This window comes from Tympanuchus pallidicinctus, unplaced genomic scaffold (genome assembly GCF_026119805.1).
Source record: "Tympanuchus pallidicinctus isolate F22 unplaced genomic scaffold, pur_lepc_1.0 scaffold11, whole genome shotgun sequence".
NCBI classification, from domain to species: domain Eukaryota; kingdom Metazoa; phylum Chordata; class Aves; order Galliformes; family Phasianidae; genus Tympanuchus; species Tympanuchus pallidicinctus.
In genome coordinates, this window is record NW_026294627.1 from 18,920,692 (window position 1) to 18,939,231 (window position 18,540).

Here is an 18,540-nt window from a genome sequence, read left to right on the forward strand (position 1 = left end):
AATTTCATCTCAGAAAGGGTGGTGAGGTATTGGCACAGCTGCCCAGGGAGGTGGTGATGGCACCATCCCTGGAGGTGTTCAAGAGCTGTGCAGACATGGCTCTAAGGGACGTGATTAGTGGGCATGGTGGTGATAGGCTGACAGTTGGACTTGATCTTAGAGGCCTTTTCCAACCGTAATGATTCTATGGAGGGTGTATACGAGTCTACACTTGAAATCAGTAAGCGATCAAACAACCTGTATCCTGTGACACTTGTATGTAGGACTTCCCATGTTGAATTTAGTTTGGACACTTCACTGGAGATTTTGTGCCGAGCTGAGCAGATATCATAAGTGGAGAAACACATCCCACAAGTTATTTATAGGTCTGCGCTCAGTCCTTTCCTGTTCTGTCTGAGAGCATTTCTACAAAAGATTTTCAGAGAAGGAGATTAATGTGCTGGAGGTCTCACAGTGCAACGGGAGAAACTTGCTGGCTTTGCACGTTTCCATGGGCTCCGTGGCTCTATGTGTCAGGTTTATGTTCCTAACACAGCAAGATGAGGGTTTCCAGCAGTGATGCAGCAAGCAGAGGGGATCCAGCAGCAGTGGGGGAAAAACAGCATCGCCCCTGCCTGGGACTGGGGGCTGCAATGAGTGCAGGCAATTTCCTGCAACTCTCATTGTTGGACAGTCATACCAAAAACATTCTCACTAGCACAGCTCTTTCCTCCTTGCATTAAGAAATCAGCTTAGGAAGTCCTGGAGCTGATGCAATTACATTTCTTTTTGGTGGGGGAAGGAGAAGGAAGGGAATACCAAAGCATAGCGAGAAGGGGAAATGAGGACTGCATGTTGCTCAGCACAGAGCTGCAGGAGGAAGCTCCTGAGTCCTAAGTGGTGCCAGGGGGCAGACAGGGCTGGATGGGGCCTGGGGAGAGCAGAGTGGCAAAGAAAAGCAATGAAATTGAAAGAGAAATGGGCTGGGGAGGGTGGGATGGGAGGAAAGAGAAGGCATCAGCAGCCAACTGTCGTAGGCCAGGGCTGCTAGGCTGGAAAGCCAGCGGCTCCTGCTATTTTATTTTAATTTTTGCATTATGGTAATGTCAAACTTCATGTTAAATGCCATCCTTGAGCACAAACGTACCAAGAGTTAACTCTCAGAAAAAATCACAGTCCCAAATTATGCCAGATGTTGCTGCTCACACAGCAGTGTCTGTGCTGTCCATCAAAAACCAGCCTCTGACTGCTCACAGGCTACATTCATCAGTTCCTGACCACTGACATGCTTCTGTACATTTGCTTGTACCCAAATTACGTGATCTTCTTATCAATTACTTCAGGTGATAACAATTTGCATGATAGTGAGGTTGGGTAAAGCCACAGCTGTAGATGAATTTCCCATCTCAAAAAGGAGCAGATGGGTTTTTTCCTGGAAGGACTTGTGCACTTTGATGAGGATGTTTTCCAGCTGTCTGATAGAATCGTAGTTTCATAGATCATAGAATGGTTGGAAGGGACCTTAAAGCCCATCCTATTCCAACCTTGCACTGTGGGCAGGGACAGCTCCTACCACCTCAGGCTGCCCAGGGCCCATGCAGCCTGGCCTCGAGCACCTTCAGGGATGGGGCACCCACAGCTTCTCTGGGCAGCCTGAGCCTCACTGTCTTACAGAAGACACCATGAGCCTCCTGCATCTCGTGTTCCCCTGTCACCTCTTCCCTGGGATCAAAGCTGGGGCAGGAGACGCCACAATAACTCTTTTCATCCGTACTGGGCTCAGACTAGGGAAACTGCAACTTGAAGGGTTGAGCTTGTAAATCTGAGGGTTGGCAGCTGCCACCATCTTCTAGAGGGAAGTGTTGTCTCACATTTCTCCAGGCTTCACCTGTAACTAAGAGGATGCAATGAGGGACGCTGTATGCTGCAGCTGCGCTGTGCTGGCAGACACCCAAGGATGGGGTGCTGCTCTGCTCCCACAGGGTTGTAGGAAGTATTTCACGATCTGAGATAACTCAGACCCTCACTTCCTCCTTCTGCACTCACAGGGCTGAGCTGCTGCCACGGCTGCACTTCTGCCCACTGCCTGCTCACAAAATGGATCAGGAGACCCTGGGGAGCGTCGTCCTGCTTGCCATTGTCACCTTGATCAGCGTCATCCAGAATGGTGAGGCAGAAATCCGTGTACATGGGAGGGGAGAACAATCTGGTGTTCATTAGATTACCTCTTGCTGTGAGTATGTGCGTGTGCAGGCATCCCGGGCAGGCATTTGGCTTCAGCAATGCTCTCAGCACACTGCCTAACATGCTGTTGTTTCTATGGCTTGTCAGCCCTGCTGTGAGTCAGTCATATGTATGTCAGCTAATGAAAGGGGTGATGTGTTGGAGCTGCTGAGGACAACGTGCACTTAGATCCAATAACAGGGACCGTGGCTGAAGCCCCAGTGCTGCTCTTTGGCTGAATCCCTGTGGGCTGCAGAGCAGCAGCAAGGGGCTGGAGCTCTGCACAGAGCCAGGTGAAGGCAGCAAAATGGCACTGACCACCTAGAAGTGTGTTTGGGTGACGTGGGGTCACCTAGCTGTCCAGATCCTCTAGCGTGACTAGATTGCATTATCTGCAGCCCCAAGAATGCTGAGCATTTTCTGCAGTGGGGAAGTTTCATTTCTTGCTTTCATTCAGACCCCTACCCTCAGTACTGTTCCTTGGAGCTTTTAAAATAAAACTGCAAGCTTCTCTTCTACGCAAATCTGTTTTTAACTTGATCAACCAACCTTCTTCAACCATACTTAACCATCCTAGTAGAAAATGCTGCTCATCATCCAGACAAGGGAGTGGGTTTTGCCCCGGATGCACTGCGGTTACCCAGGCTCAAGAAGCTTGGTGAGTGACTGAGAGAAATGCTTGAAATCCCAGTGAGTGCAGACCTCATGGTTCATGCCTGGAAATGGGCTGTGCTGCAGGGAGGGGAAGTGGTGGGGGCTCAGCCACAGAGCAGCAAAGTGTGAAGATGGGTGAAATCCCGAGGTAGACTTTAACTGCTGCGCTCTTCAGCACAGTCCTCGCTAGTGGTAAATGCACAGCAGATAGTGAAGCAGCATAAGGAGTGCTGGGATCAGAGCACAAACATCTTCCTCCTTCTACCCTCCTCTACCTTCTACCCTGAGTAGCACAGGGAATGAGGCTGTGGTCAGTCCATAATGCCTGTATCTGCCACTCTTCCGTGGTCACTCTCTGCCCCCATTCCATATGGGATGCCTCCTACAGATGCCATCCTTCCCAATCTAATTCCACGTGGGCTTCCCATAGGCTACAGCTCTCCAACCACAGCTCCAACATGGCTCCATACCACGGGGCCCACCTTTCAGGATCTGCTCTACTGCTGGCTGTTCTCCACAGGTTGCAGCTTCATCCCAGGGCCTCATCTTGCAGCCCCCCTTCTACCAAAGCTAGCCGTGTAAACCCAATACACTCTGAAACTCAAGCACTTGCCTTCCAGCCTGACATGCACTTTGCTTTCATGGAAATCCCTCTGTGAAATCACTGACCCCAATGCTGTGGGCCAGCAATATTGCAGAGGTCTCTGTGTGATGAATAAGGCACACAGCCCTGAGCTATGATTTCGAAGCTTGTAGCACTTGATTTCCTCCTCCCAGGCTTTCTATCTGGAAAGATCTCCATGACACACATACTGTACGTTATGCATATTGTATGTCACGTATACAGTAATTAGGGCATAGAAATGCTTGTCAAAGATAACAGTTGTACTAAACTCCTGCTATAGCTCAGTGAGACATCTGCTGACTGTCTTTAAGTACTTGGAGCCAGCAATGATGTAAATTTGGGTTTGTATGTTTGTCTGCACCTGATGCAGGATTATAAAGCAGTTCTGGTGAATGCTGCTGTTCCAAAGCTGCATTCAGGCTGCATTGCTGCCTGTCCATTTGACATCACCTCACTTGCACTGGGAATCTCCACATCCTGCAGAGTGACTGAGCAACCAGGCACTGCTGAGTCACATACCGAGCTTTGGTTATTCTTGCATCACTGCAGTGTTGCAACCAAGCAGCCTTCAGGGCAAATTGAGCAGATCAGGACAGAGGAAGTGACATGAAGCAGGTGGAAGGGGCAACCCTACATGACTGTCAACACACACTCAGCTGTAGCATCAGCATGCTGTTCAGTTTGTGTGGACTCAAGAAACAACCCCATGGCCACACATGGAGCCAGTTCATGGGAATGGCCCGCTGAAAATAGACCTGAAATAAAAGTGCATTATCTTCATCTAGACCATCTCCCCAAGGCCCTTGCTGCATACTCCCAAGTGCCAGACCGCAATGGATCAAGGTCATAGCAACTGAAGAAACCCTGGAGCCGTGGGGCATTGATCCCAGGTGCAGCTGAGTGCACTTAAACTCTTGGCCCCCTCCCCTCCTTTGCACCTCCCTGCTCAGTTCACCCATCTGCACCAGGTTGTGAAACCACATCCTTGATTCAAGGTTTGGAGGAAAAGAGTGAGAAATATAACCACAGTGTTGCAAGCTACTCAACACAGTAGTCTCTCCTTTCCCCAGCATCACCCTGACAGGAGCTCAACACTGCTGTGCTGCCCGCCCAAACCTATGCCAAGGGCCACCACTGGATGGGACCTGCCAGCTCTGCTCTGCTCTTTTGCAGAGCTTCAGCTCAAGGGGTGGTACCTCCTAGGATGCCCTTTGAGGTGGCTCTTCTCATGCTGATAGCTTGACATCTGCAGGTGCTTTTCTTATTTCTCTTTGTATCTCATTGTAAAGTAAGTAAAACAGCTATCTCCCCAGTGCTTCTCAGTGTCCCCAAAACAAGATGAAACAAAGCCTGCTCTCGTTCATGATGCAGGTGTTCATGATAAATCCATCTTTGTTTTTGCCTTAATGCCCAGCCCTTTGACCAAGGGTCACGTCAGAGATGATGAGTGCTTCCATGGCTCGTGCCTGGATTTCCATGGCCAGGTCCTTGCCCAGGAGATCCAGAAATCCCTGGGGCCTACCCTACCATGACCCTGGAGGCTACATGCCAGGAGTATCACCATCTGCTCCTCCAAGTTCCTGTGCTCAGTGGCCAGCACCATGTTGGACACAGCTGGGTTTAACCCAATGGCATCATGGAACTCTCTGCTGCAGCTCACCTGCACCTGGGAAGTGGCAGATCCTACAATAGGAGAGTGAATCATAGAATCATCAAGGGTGGAGAAGACCCCTAAGATCATCTAGTCCAACTCTCAGCCCATGCCCACCATGCTCCTCGCTGCCACATCCACACGGTTCTTGAACACCTGCAGGGACTGTGACTCCACCACCTCCTGGGCAGCCTGTCCAGTGCCTCACCACTCTTTCTGAGAATAAATTTTTGCCCAAGAGGGAGATGTTTAAAGCTTACCGTTGTCTTTCTCCAAAGGCTGTGCCATCTTTTAGGGATCTCACGCTAAAAGGAAAGGATGTGCTACATGTCCCAGTAAGCTCATCCAGTCCAAGGTCAACAGGAAGTGGTTTACCATCACAGGAGCTTTACACTGGACAAAAACATCATGCTGGCCAACCTGGTCCTCCATTAACAACCCAAAACATATGGGTGAGAACACTGGGAGCTCTTGGTTGCTGAGCTGCTGAATGGTGGCCCAAAGATGGGCCTCCACATTCCAGGGATGAAGCCCGCCAGTTTAGCAAGTTATCATATTGCTACAATAATGCATGGGGTTTTTATGTGTTTTTTTTTTACCTTTTCTCTTTTTTTTTTTTTTTTTTCTGTCCTGTTGTGTTTTCTTTGGTATACATCTTAGAGTAATATTCCAAACCATAGGGTGATTTGGGTGCACTGAGATTGGGAGCACGATGATACAATGCTTGTAGCTTGTAGGCTGTCAGAACTCTGCCAGGTGCATTTAGACACACGATTGATGGTCCCTGTTTTAGTGTAATTAGACAAGAAGTGTTTGTCAAGCATACAATACATTATCTTGCGGTGCTGTGTTTTTGCAGCAGCTAACATCCTGACATGATACCATTGCTTAAAAGTAGGAAGCAAACTATACACAGAGTCAGTCATCAGTGCTAGGTTTGCAACAAGCCTTTCTGGGAAATGAATACAACCTATTGGATGTCCTTGTTTTGGCAAAACGATATCACTGAAAGAGCAGAAATTCTCTTTTCTCCCCACTCTGTCAGAGAGTGAGGATGAGTTCTGGCAGCTCTCACCAGCAGGTTTTTCCCCCTGGAGAACAAATAACACAGCACTGGGTTGTACGTGTGCAGCGGGGGGGGATTTAACCATGCTCAGGTGAGAGATACTGACAGCAACATGCAGATGCATGGGGATGTCAGGGTGACACCATGTCATGCCCTTGCATGGACGGTTGCGTTACGCCACGTTGACAGAGTGAGCGTGCTGGCGACCCTGCACCTCCACACATCTGCACATTCTGCTGCTGCTCAGGCATACACAAGGATGCGTGCACTTCTGAGATATCTCCAGATTGCATTTCAGATCCAACAGCTTGTGTTGGTTTTTGTTTGTTTTTTTACAGCTTTTTTTGCTAGCAAATTGGAGCATGAGAGTAAACACTGCAATGGCAAAGGAATCCAGCGGCCAGGCTCCTCTGCCTTTGAACGTGTCTACACTGCCAAGTGAGTAGGAAGAGCCAGTGGGGCAAGCCTGGGCTCACCGCCCTGTTCCTTACAGCTTAATCCAAACTCTTAAGGGGTGCAAAGTTGGGCTCCAAGGCTTTGCTCTGCAATCCCATTGCTGTGTGTGCTGTGGCAGAGGTTAGACCTGTAGTTCTCCGGTGCATTTGCTGCTGAGCAGGACGTGCAGACCTGATGTTCTCTATGTCCCGTATCTGGGATCCAACTCTGTGAATCACACCTAAAACTGGAAGTGTGATGTGGGCACAGCCATTGTCCCATACATGCTGCAGCTCCAGGGGGAAGCAACGCTGACTTGAGAGTAGTAGTGGCAGAGCTCTGAACAAGTTCTGGCCCTCTGCTTCCCCACCGCATTTGCTGCATCTTGTCTTCAACATTCCTTCAGAGGGAGCAGAGGGGAAAATTAATTCCAACCCAGAAGAGAAAAGAACATAAAATATTTTTTATTACCCGTGAAGTACTGGCAATACGCTCAAAAAGGCAGAGAACAGCAAAATGCTGCCCTTCACAGGTGTGTGACCTCTGCAGGAGCACATCTCCCTCTGGAAGTGCATTCCAGGCTGAAGGAGGGAGTCAGAAATGATTCCTGTGCATGTGCAAGGAGACAGGTTAACCTTTCCAGACACTCCTTTTTGCTGTGCAGTTCTCCAGCTCCACACAGCTCTCAATGCTCATTGCTTGATTAATATGACTTAAACACAAGGATTTCCTAAGCTGACAAAGCGTGCAGCTCTGTTACACATGCTAGAGGAAGCAAATGCACTTCCCAGCTGCTGGGCTCGCTTGCGGTTTCTTTCCTGAGCGGGCAGAACAAAGAGCCCATTCTCTGCATGAGGTGGCAGGTAGGCAAATCCTGGGCGAGGCAGCAATCATGTTGGGGCACAGGCACATGAGGAGTCTCTTCCCTGGCTGCTGCCCACGCAGCATCCCTGTGCCTGCACGAGGCTGCTGTGGAGCCTGCACAGCCCAAATCCACTCCACAGTTGTTCATGGATGAAAGAAACCAATTTTCTTTCAATATTCCCTGTATTCTGATTTCTCTCTCATAAATTCCTTCCTAGCCAAAACTGTGGGCACACGTACCCTACGTTTCTCGCCGTGCTTTGGTGCGCTGGGCTTCTCTGCAGCCAAGGTAATACTTGTTTTCACTCCCCTTCATGACTTTAATTGAGAGATGGAGAACACGTTAGTACTCCAGGTGATTCCCCTAAAGGAGTCATGGGCAAGATTCTACTGAAGGGACATTCGAGGTTAGGCTGGACCAGGCTCTGAGCAACCTGATCTAGCTTTAGGTGTTCCTGTCCCAACTCCAGTGATTCTGATTATGAGGCTAGGGAGTGCAGGCATGTAAAAGTGGTACTGCCACCCACCTAGAGCTGATGACACACACTGAGCATTTATGCGTTCCACTCAATGGATTCTTGCAATTCAGTTGGATAAAGATAGGTCAGGAGCATAACTGCTGCCTTCCTAGGGCTTGTATGCTGTTCTTTCTGGAAAGGAAGAGTTTCATCACTAGACAAAGAGGTGTGGGGAAATCTGGTACACTCCCTTCTGAGTTTCAGTGGGACCAGGTGCATGTTTTGCATGACTGAGGGAACAATTACACTCAAAAAGTCCTTGGAAAAAGGAGAATGGGGACAATACATGTGAGGGACCCAAGCTGTCATTTGTAATGTGTTCTTCTACCCTTTGTGCAGCACCCGCCGCCTTTGCTGGCCTGATGTACTTGTTTGTGAGGCAGAAGTACTTTGTGGGCTACTTGGGGGAGAGGACCCAGAGGTAAGGCTTTGCAGAGCCTTTTCATAAAACCTGGGAATGTTTCAGAACCATAGAAAAGCTGGAGTGTGATGGGACCTCTGGAGGACTCTTGGCCTGACCCCTGCTCTAGCAGGGACATCCAGAGCAGGGTGCCCAGAGCAATATCCAGGTGGCTTTGGAGGATCCCCAAGGAGGAGACTCCACAGATTCTGGGCAGCCTGTGTCAGTGGTCCATAACCCACACAAAAGTGCTCCTGGTGTTCATAGGGAACCTCCTGTATGCCACTGTGCCCATGACCTCTGGTCCTCAAACTGGGCACCTCTGTTCCAGGCTGAACAGTCCCAGATCTCTCAGCCCCTCCTCACAGGAGATGCTCCCATCCCTCCCTACCTGTGTCAACACACGCATGTGTGTGTGCTAGTATCTGTACAATATCCTCCTCTGATCTTAATAAAGCTAATTATGCATGTGTGGAACAAAACCATCCCACAGTCACTGGTGGCTATAAAGACATTCAAGTCCCTCTGAACAGTCACTTTGGTGAAAAAAGTCCTGCACTGAGGTGAAGAGATGAATCCAGGCCCAAACTGTTCAGAAAATTTCCAATGACATCTACAAGTTTGCAGCAGGCCAAGCAGAAGAGCAGGAATTCCCTCCTCTGTGACAAACCCTGGAATGCACCTGATGCTCTCAGCCAGAGCCTGGAGGCTGAGGGCTCCTTAGGTAAGGTGGACCTGATAACGAATAGCTTTCCTCTCTTCCTGTCTCCCCAGCACACCCGGGTACTTGTTTGGGAAGCGCATCATTCTGTTCCTGTTCCTCATGTCTGTGGCCGGTATACTGAATTACTATCTCATCTACTTCTTTGGAAGTGACTTCGAAATTCACATAAAGACAATAACCAGCGCCATCTCACCACTGCTTCTCATTCCCTAGCTCCTCACAGTGCCCAGAGGTCAGCCTGCTTCACATATCAATATCCAGAAGCAGCTATAATTCAGCTGTTTAAGAAATAAACCTATAACCCTTTCAAATTGCTGTAAATCTAATGCTCAGTGGGCTTTGTAGCTTGATTTAACCTTGCTTTTTCCTTCAGGAAAAAGATTTATTGTGAGCACTCAGCATGCTCAAGGAACAGTAACAACTTCCAGTTAATTCATCAGAGTTTTTTCATTAAACTGCATTTTGAAAGCCAGTTGCATGACTGTAAGGGACATTTTATGCTCTCATTGTAACTGTGTTCCTTAATGCTCATGATGAAAGCCAGGAGCCTCTGAGCTTCATCCTTGAAGGATGTGCAGCCACAACCACGTCCTGATGCAGGTTTTCATCATCACCCTTCACCCATCTGCCTATGCAAATGCACAGGACAGCCTCTTCTCTCACCCTTTCCCTTGCATTTGTTGGTGATTGAGAGCAGGACAGCAGGCTGGCCCCTGTCTGGTTTTCCTTGATCAATATTCATGTGTGTAATGCTCCCAGCACTGATCTCATCCATACCTCAGCCTGGCTATCCTCCCAGAGCTGTGGAAAGGGGCCTTACATCAATGAGGATCTGGTAAATTGACAGCAAGATTGGTTTTGTTTTGCTTAGCTTAATAAAACAGCCTGAAAGGATGAAATCCATTTGCTCCCATCTTCTTTGTGCACCATTGACGTGATGAAGGTGAGTAGTACAGCTCCACCACCTGTGGGAGCTGCTTTGAGGGACATGTTTTTAACAGCTCTCTCCCTATTAGCAAGCTCAATTAGCAGCCTTCATCACTAACAACACGCCCCAGCACGTTCATGCCAAAGAGCAGCCTTATGAGAGAAGAAAGCTGTGATGGGCAGACAGCCCAGCACAACTTTTGTAAGCATTGCTACCATAAGAGCGCTTAAGCTCTTAAACCTATTCGATTACCACATGCAGGATGGGTAAAGCTGCATGCCATGATTCCTTTTGGAGGGACAGAGTCACAGCTGTGTGAGCAGCGACTGTACAGAATTGCAGTCAAAAGAGTCTGATTCTCTTCACCTGCACTGAAGGGCAAAGGATGATTGAATGGCTCTTTGGGGTTAGATAATCCATCCCAGCACTCTCAAGCTTCCCTGATGACTCAAAGGCTGGTCTATACGCCTGTATGTAGGTGAGAGCACTCAGGCCTGGCCATCTTCAGAAGGAACTGAGTCCAGCCCATCTTCTGCTGTACTAAATAATGAATATTTTGCAAGAATTTCACCTATTTACTTCCTCAAAACTTTTCTGATAACAAAAGAAATGAAAATGTAGGCAAAATCCATTTTCCATCTGCCTATAAGTGGAAATGACGATAGTCACAGACAAACAGGTGGTGCATGAACTGATCGCTATGTAAATTTTCCATGAATGTCACACTGTTTTCCAGGCTGCAGGCATGACTTGTGGTTACATTTGCCTTTTTACTCTTTCTATGAAAAAGAAAAGGCAACACAAGTGTTATTTAGGCTTTCCTCACTATGTTACACAACACCAGTTTTTGTTTTCTGTATGCAAAACTACCCTGATCTGGGCAGTGCAGTTGCCACCACTTTGCACATCAGAAAGCTGCAAGCAATAGATCCTTGTGCACAAATGCATATGCTACTGTAAAAGACAAGCAGACACATACTAGAAATGTATACACATGAACCTGAAAGGACCTGCTGAGTTGCACTGGACGTGGAGGCAAGGTTGGTGGCAGAGCCTTGTGATGGCTGCTGTTCAAGGCTAGCCTGCAAGCTGCCAGGGCCTGCACCTGTGCTTGGTACTGGACCAGAGAAGAAGCCAGGGCTCTGTGCAAACAGAGCTTTCTCTATTGCTTTCTCATCCTGCTAACTGTGCTGCTCTTCTAAATTTCCTCAGCATCTTGTGATGGAGTGCCACAACCACACTGCCTGACCATCTGTATCCCAGATAAACACATAAATGCACTATGTGTGTATATACACAAGCACAGTGTGTTTTCTTACTGTACCTATATATAAATATATGTTAGCTGCTCATTCATATGAATGCTAGGTTTTCAGGAAGGCAGGGATGCGGATCACTTGGGCACCAGCCCTCTCCCAGCTTGCAGGCTGTGTACATCAGAGAGATTGAGGTTGCTGGAAGCTGGGCTGTGGCTGGATGCATTTCAGCTGCTGACAAAGCTGCAGAACGCACACACTATTCTTGCCACAGCAGCACATCTTCCATACAGCACTACAACCCTCTAGTGGAAACTTGGTCCTTTCGACACGCAGGTCGCTTCTGATGCCAGATGAGCTGCTTCTTGGAGCCTGACAGTGATGTAACAGCACTCACAGCTCTCAACAGATGCCTTTCTACTACTGAATGATATTTTTTATTATTCTGCCACATCAGAGTCTGATCCTGAAGCATGATCCATCCTGTCTGTCACAAAGTGTTCAGTGTTGAATGCAGAGAAGCAGATAAAATCCAGGTAGGAGAAGAAATCTCCGCATGCCACCCAGAAGAATTTCCAACATTTAGCAAATTTTCAACTTCCCAGAAAGTACCCATTTGGTCTGCGTCTGTGCCAAATTTCTGAACAAATTCCTGAGGGTCGAGTCATTTCAGCCAGAGTGAATGGGATGAGCACTGCTACAGAGAAGCTGCAGATCCTGCAGAGCGTGGCAGGTAGCACTCTGACACCTGTGAGAGGGAAGCTATGACATTCACTGGGGGAACCTGGGGAGCTTCGCTGATAATTTGAAGGTTTCTGTCCCAAGAATCAATAGTGAGATGCAGGACACCAGGGAGCAAACTCCCTGCACATGGAGCTGCTTTTTCCTTTTAGAGGAGAAATAATTAACTTGTGAGTTATTTGTTAGTAAATTGTCAGTAAGCATGCCTGCTGGTGGATCGACCTGATGAAAAAACATAGGAGCGGATCTGGCTGAAAACCACCTTTTCATTTATTTACCCTATTAGATTATTTTTAATCCGGCTCAGATCCCCAGTCTTTCACAGCTATAGTTGTACAACCAAGAAGCCACACTGTCTGGGGAGTTAAGGGCCCTAAAGAATACTCATCCACTGTAAATGCCATCCTTCATTTTTTTTTTTGCCTTCAGACACTCCTGCATGTGTGAGGTTTCCTTTCCCTAACTCACTTGAGAAGTCACCAAGCCCACATCCCACTTCTCGCACCTCACCCAGTCTGTAGGATTCACATAGCATCCCATCCATCACAGAAAATAAGTTTGTGCCTGGTTTCTGCCAACCTTTTCCTGCTGCTGTATGAGACCTCTAACAGCACCAAGCCTACACAAGGCATACAAGCGACAAGGCTAACAAGTGGAAAATAGCAGCAGGAAACTCTGTCTGGGCATGCTACAGGCACCAGAACCCTGTGAATCATTGCTTACCCCACCCACTGACAGTTTAATGGCTCCTGGATTGCTGTATTGCAGAAAAGTACTTTTATTTCCCAAGCAGGGTCTCAACTTTGTGATTTTTTTTTTCCATAGTAGCAGGATGTAGCCCTTCTGATGGGGCTTAGCTGGCAACGGCAAAGTCTGAGTTCCAGTTTACAGAGGTTGCTAATGAAACGTCAGATCCCTGGCAAATAGCTGAGCTTTTCCCGTCCCCACGTCACACTGCCTTGAAAACAGTGTTTCATTGAAAGGGAGAACTGAAAAGCAGGAAGGTAGATAAACAGTGATGCCTTGTTAGCAGAAAGGGCTCCCAGTGGTGGGGAAATACCCCAAGTAAGATCAGTATTTCACACATGGCCACCAAACCCTTCTCTTCACCTCTTCTTCTCACGAGGTGCCACCAAACTGCTTGTCCCATAGGTGCACCCTATGGGACTTTCCTGAACCTGGCCTTTCCTGGCCTTACCACAATTGCACCCTAGGGTACTCAGTGCCAGTATTTCCCTGTAAAACCTCTTTACAAGAGACTGCCCCATCCTTTGGGGTTCTGGGGGCTCACATCATGCCTTGTGGTGGCCTCCTCCAGCGGGACAGACTGCCGCTTGCCTCCCAAACCCCAGGCAGCAGTTCCTGGTTTCCAAGCAACCTGCCAGCCAGCCAGTGTCCTAATTGGAAACAGCATGAACTCGCCTGAGCTGCATTCCTGGCATTTACCAGGCACTGGGCACAAGGCAGGACATGAAGATGCTCAGCTACGCAGCTGTGGGCAGTCTTTACCCACTGCCACTACGCCATGCGTCTGGGGTATGCCAAAGGAGGCTGTGAGGCCTGCTACTGGATACCACTGAGCATAGCCTGATTCTGACCTCTCTGCCCCCTTCCATAGGGTATATATTTGTTCTCAGATGCTCCTGAGCCTCCTCCATGCTGAGCAGTCCCAGTTTTCTCGGCTTCTCCTCACAGAATAAATGCTCCATGCCCTTCAGCATCTTGGTGGCCCTTCACCTGGCTCTCTCCACTAACTCCATGTCTCCCTCGGACTGGAGGACCAGGTTTGGACCCTCCCTCAAATGGCCGAAGACTGCCTATTTCTGTGGGTTGCAGCAACGCAAGGAGAGTCTGAGAGGGGCCAGCGCTGTTACACAATGAATTGCAGTGTATCTTCTCCTGTGTTTGGGGGTTGTGTTGGGCTTCTTGTAGCTCAGACTACATAGAATCACAGAGTTTCAGGGATTGGAAGGGACCTCTGGAAATCACTCAGTCCAACACCCTAAAGGAGGTTTCTACTGTAGGTTGAGCAGGAAAGCATCCAGGTGAGTTTTGAACATCTCCAGGGAAGGAAACTCCACCACCTCTCTGGGCAGCCTGTTCCAGTGCTCTGACACCTTCTGATGCCTTAAAAAAGTACCTTCTCATGTTCAGATGGAACTTCCTCTGTTCCAGTTTGTACCCATTGTCCTGTCACTGGGCACCACCAAAAGGAGCCTGGCCCTATCCACTTGTCTCCTGCCATTTAGATATTTTTAAGCATTGATAAGATCCCCTCTCAGCTTTCTCTTCCCCAGATCTCTCAGCTTTTCCTCATAAGGGACATGCTCCAGTCATGCATAAGGGATGTGCTCCCCTCATCATCTTTGTGGCCCTCAACTGGACTCTCTCTAGGAGTTCCCCATCTTGCTTGAACTGGAAAGCCCAAAACTGGACACAGTACTCTAGATGTGGCCTCACCAGAGCAGAGGAAACCTCCCTTGATTTGCTGACCATGCTGTTTTTAACACACTCCAGGACACCATTGGCCTTCTTGGCTACAGGGGCACACTGCTGGCTCATGGCTAACCTGCTGTCCATTAGAACATCCATCCTTCTCTTCAGAGCTCCTTTTCAGCAGGTCAGCCACTAACCTGTACTGAGGCAGGCAGTACACTTGGATGGTGTCTGCATAGTTACACTGTTGGGAGTTGAAACTGGTGGAATAATTCTGTACAAATCTGTTCTTTTGTCAAATGATTCGCAAGTGACTACAAATAAGTTTTATCAGTACAGCATGGGAAATCTCACACTGAAAATGCATGAAATATTAGTCTGTAGTCCCTCTAGACTGTAGCTGGGCTGGGCTTGCTTGCTCCCTCCATAAGCCACCATACATACACCTCAAAATTCAGGCTGTAAACAGAGGTCACCATATCCCAGCACTGTCCTCTCATTGCTGCATCCTCCACGCTACAGAAAGTGGATCCCACACAGGTGCTCATGAACATCCCCATCCGGAGGTCCCATCTCCACTGCTCAGCATCCTTTGGCAAGTGTCAGGTGCTCAAGATTCTGTCTAAATTATGTTCCCATCATGGCAGTGTTCTTTATCATTGCTGTCTGGGACTTTCTAACCCAGATGGCAAATGTTAACTGGCTTTTTCTATGCTTGATTCCTATACCATTATTATTATTTTTTTATACTAACAAGGGCTCTAAAGTTCATTGGTGGTCCAGTTCTTGGGCTGTCATTATAAACACCAGTAGACATTTGTGGGAGGTACACTTAACATACTCCTACTGTAAGTTACTGGAGTTATGGAACAGACCTGTGAAAACCCATGCAAGGGTACGCCACTCATTCTTGGTATTCACCTTCAGTGCAGTTAAAACTGAAATGGGAATTGATCACTATACCAGGAGACCCTACTGGTTACATTATGGGTGTTACTGCTTCACCAGGTACAGTGGCTGCCTCAAATACACCAGCCTTGGGGCTGAGGCAGGATAAGCTGTGACTGGCTGCCTTGCACACTCCTTTTCTGCCTCAGCACATCTTATATCACTTAGGCCAACGCTTTTCCAACAGGTCTCAGGATTTAGTGCTGTTGGTATTTGATCAGGCAGATCCCTGAGGAACCATTTTGATAGTGGAGGATATGAGTGCAGAATATGAAGGGACCACCTGGGTCATTAAACCCCGTCCCCTGTTGTCCCTGGCAACCATATAATAGACATTTAATCCAGAAAAGTTCAGCTACCTCTATTCCTCCTCCCCTGTGTGGCCAGAGCCTGTAACTTGATATTAAAGCCGTCACTGAAAGCACATTTCTTGCTGCAAAAAGGCAGTGCTCCCAGAAAATGGAAATTCTCTTGTGTCTTTGGTCATAATATATTGTCAAGAATAACACCGCTTCCAGCAATAGCATTTCACACAGCCAGACTTGGCATCTCCCCACTTTCTCAGCCATTTTGGAGATTTATAACTAATAATTACAAAGCGGGATAAATAATTATACTCCGAGGCTTTGTCTGAGCTTTTTTCCTTATAAATAAATCCCTTATTCACAAGCTATATTAAAACACCTGTCAGCAGTATAACATGCATTTCATATTGGTGACTTGCTTACTTCCTGCCTGGGTGCATTGATTTTATTTCCATTATCCATAATATTTTATTCATGTAATTATCAGGACTGTCTCCCATCAGGAATACATCAGCTGTGTGTGTACAGGTGTACATCAGTGTCTGTAGTGATATATACTGAGGTTGGCTCACATACAGAAGCACACCAAAACTGTTACAGAGGGCGAGCACAAAGCAGAAACCCGCTATGAAAAGGTGGGGCCACCCTGCATTAAACCTGATCTCCACGTGGATGCTGAGCTTTGATGGAGGTGTGGCAGAGGCAGCTGAGACGTGGCAGCCACACTGTCCCACTGAAGAAGCACTGTGAGGGAACAGCAGTGGCTCCTGGCAACAGCCTGGAACTGTGCAGAGGAACTGTTGGATAATGTCTTGAAATATCCTCAGGAGGTTCTTGTAAGGAGAGGAAGATTAAAAAAGGCAGAGAAAGGTATTGCAGCACTGAGCTCTCACGGGATCTACTCCTATCAGGTATGCCTTGAGCATGCTTAATGCATCCACCCTTTGTATGCACAAAAGCAGCTGCCCAACCACTTAAAGTCAAGGACGGGTGAGTACATATCAGGTTAGATTTATGAAAGAACAGGGATTCTCAGCGCAGGGAAGAAATGAGCACATCATCTTGCATCAGATGAAGGGAGATTTATTAGAGGGAGGGTATGGGAAGCTCAGGGGAGCTGCGGTATTAACATGAACTGCAAACAACAGCAATCTGTAAGAATTTATTCTCTCAGAACCACATTCTTCTTCTCCCCACTGGTCCAGTCCTTGCAACAGGAGCCCTGGGAATGTAACAAACCCACAAGCAGCAATTCTGCATGAACACCACCAACAGTGGAAGGGCTGAAGAGATCCCCAAGGACTTTTCAAAACTCCCATTCAATGCTATGTTTTTCTGGAGGTATCTTCGCCTTTCTCTTTTGCCAGACAGCATTGGTGAGCTGTCTGCTCCCCAACAGCCACAGCAGGGTAGCAGTAGGTGGCCAGCTGCTAAACAGGGGATAGGATTGTTGGGAAAATATGTTAGTCATTGCATTTCTCAGAAAAACCTTCAGTAACCACCAAGTGCTCTCACAGCTTCAAGGGGTGTTTTTATTTCCTTGACGTGTTGCATTTTATTTTTTGCTATTACCTTGTGAAAAGCCCCAGAAAACTACTGCCTTTAGCAGAACCTCCTGTTCCAACCTCCTTTTTTTGTTTTGTCTTTTCTTTTTTTCTTTTTTTTTTTTTCCTCACTTCCTCAAACAAATCCTGGCACAGCATTGCTCAGAGAGCACCCAGACACCACAGTCACGTCCCTTGCACTTGTTTTTCCTCTTGAAATGGCAGGTTCATGCTACACCAATAAAAAAGCCGAAATACTCTTTTTATCATTAATTGCCCTTGTGGGTCAATTTCCCTCTGTATGTAAATGGAAACTGACCTTTTTTATCATATTTTTCATGTGGTTCGTTAGATCTTTCTGCCTGGGGTCCGTGCAGGCAGACATTGTTGGAGCAGCATGGTGAGAGCAGACAAACTTCTTGATGAGGCAAACTGTGGGGCTGAGACACTGGAGCACACCTCTCACAGGGCTACTGGGTCTGAAATTAGGGAATTTCACTGTATAATCTACATGGAATTCATTGCTAAGCCACGCTTTCTTCAGGGTGCAATGGAGTTGGAGAGAGGGCAGAAAGGGACAACTAAAATGATAAAACATTTTAAGGTAAGGAAAAGCTAAAAATGCTTTGAAGATGAGAAGTGGAGAGGAGATTACGACCAACATTTGCAAAATCATAAAGGCAGTGGATGAGATGAATGCAGAACTGTTATTCATCATATCCCACATATTAGAACTAGGTGGAGGGAGAGTGATGGAAATAATAGCAGATTGGGTTAAGGTAGATAAAAGGGCCTCTTCACACAGCAGGGTAGTGAACCCATGCAATTTGTTTAAACAAGAAAGTTGTGAAGGAAAGAGGACAGGAGGAAAAAGGAGATCAGACACTCTTCTGGGAAGCAAGTCCACAACATAAGCTAAATGAAGCACATGGGGATGCTCCACCTACAAATCCCAATACAAACTGGACCAAGTGCAAAACTGAATGAAGGCATGGCCCAGAAATGAAGCAGTGGGGCAGTCAAGAATGGTCAGAGTCCAGTATCTCCTCTTTTACATATCACTGTAGTCATGCCTGTTGTGTATGTCTCTAGTCTACATTCATCAGCAATTTTGCAGTAAATCTTGTAAGAGCTCATCTACTTAGCTTATAAGAACACATCCCCAACCTATAATTATTGCACAAAAAGTAAAATAAGAATTAAGTATGACGAGCTGTGATTTACAAGAATGAGTAAGCCAGTG

At 47.4% G+C, this 18,540-nt stretch overlaps 1 protein-coding gene across 1 annotated transcript; it reads left to right on the forward strand.

The window, feature by feature from the left end:
• The first annotated feature begins 2,006 nt into the window (after positions 1-2,006).
• On the forward strand, positions 2,007-10,042 carry ALOX5AP (arachidonate 5-lipoxygenase activating protein). The gene is made up of 5 exons (XM_052671231.1): positions 2,007-2,146; positions 6,537-6,636; positions 7,716-7,786; positions 8,355-8,436; positions 9,190-10,042. Exons 1-5 carry the CDS (start codon positions 2,077-2,079, stop codon positions 9,350-9,352), a joined length of 486 nt encoding a protein of 161 aa, XP_052527191.1. The 5' UTR covers positions 2,007-2,076; the 3' UTR covers positions 9,353-10,042.
• Positions 10,043-18,540: the final 8,498 nt, after the last annotated feature.

Coding starts and splice junctions, on each gene's coding strand:
- ALOX5AP (XM_052671231.1), top strand. CDS start 2,077: ATGGATCAGGAGACCCTGGGGAGCGTCGTCCTGCTTGCCATTGTCACC. Junction 2,147..6,536: donor GATCAGCGTCATCCAGAATG/GTGAGGCAGAAA, acceptor GTTTTTTTACAG/CTTTTTTTGCTAGCAAATTG. Junction 6,637..7,715: donor GAACGTGTCTACACTGCCAA/GTGAGTAGGAAG, acceptor ATTCCTTCCTAG/CCAAAACTGTGGGCACACGT.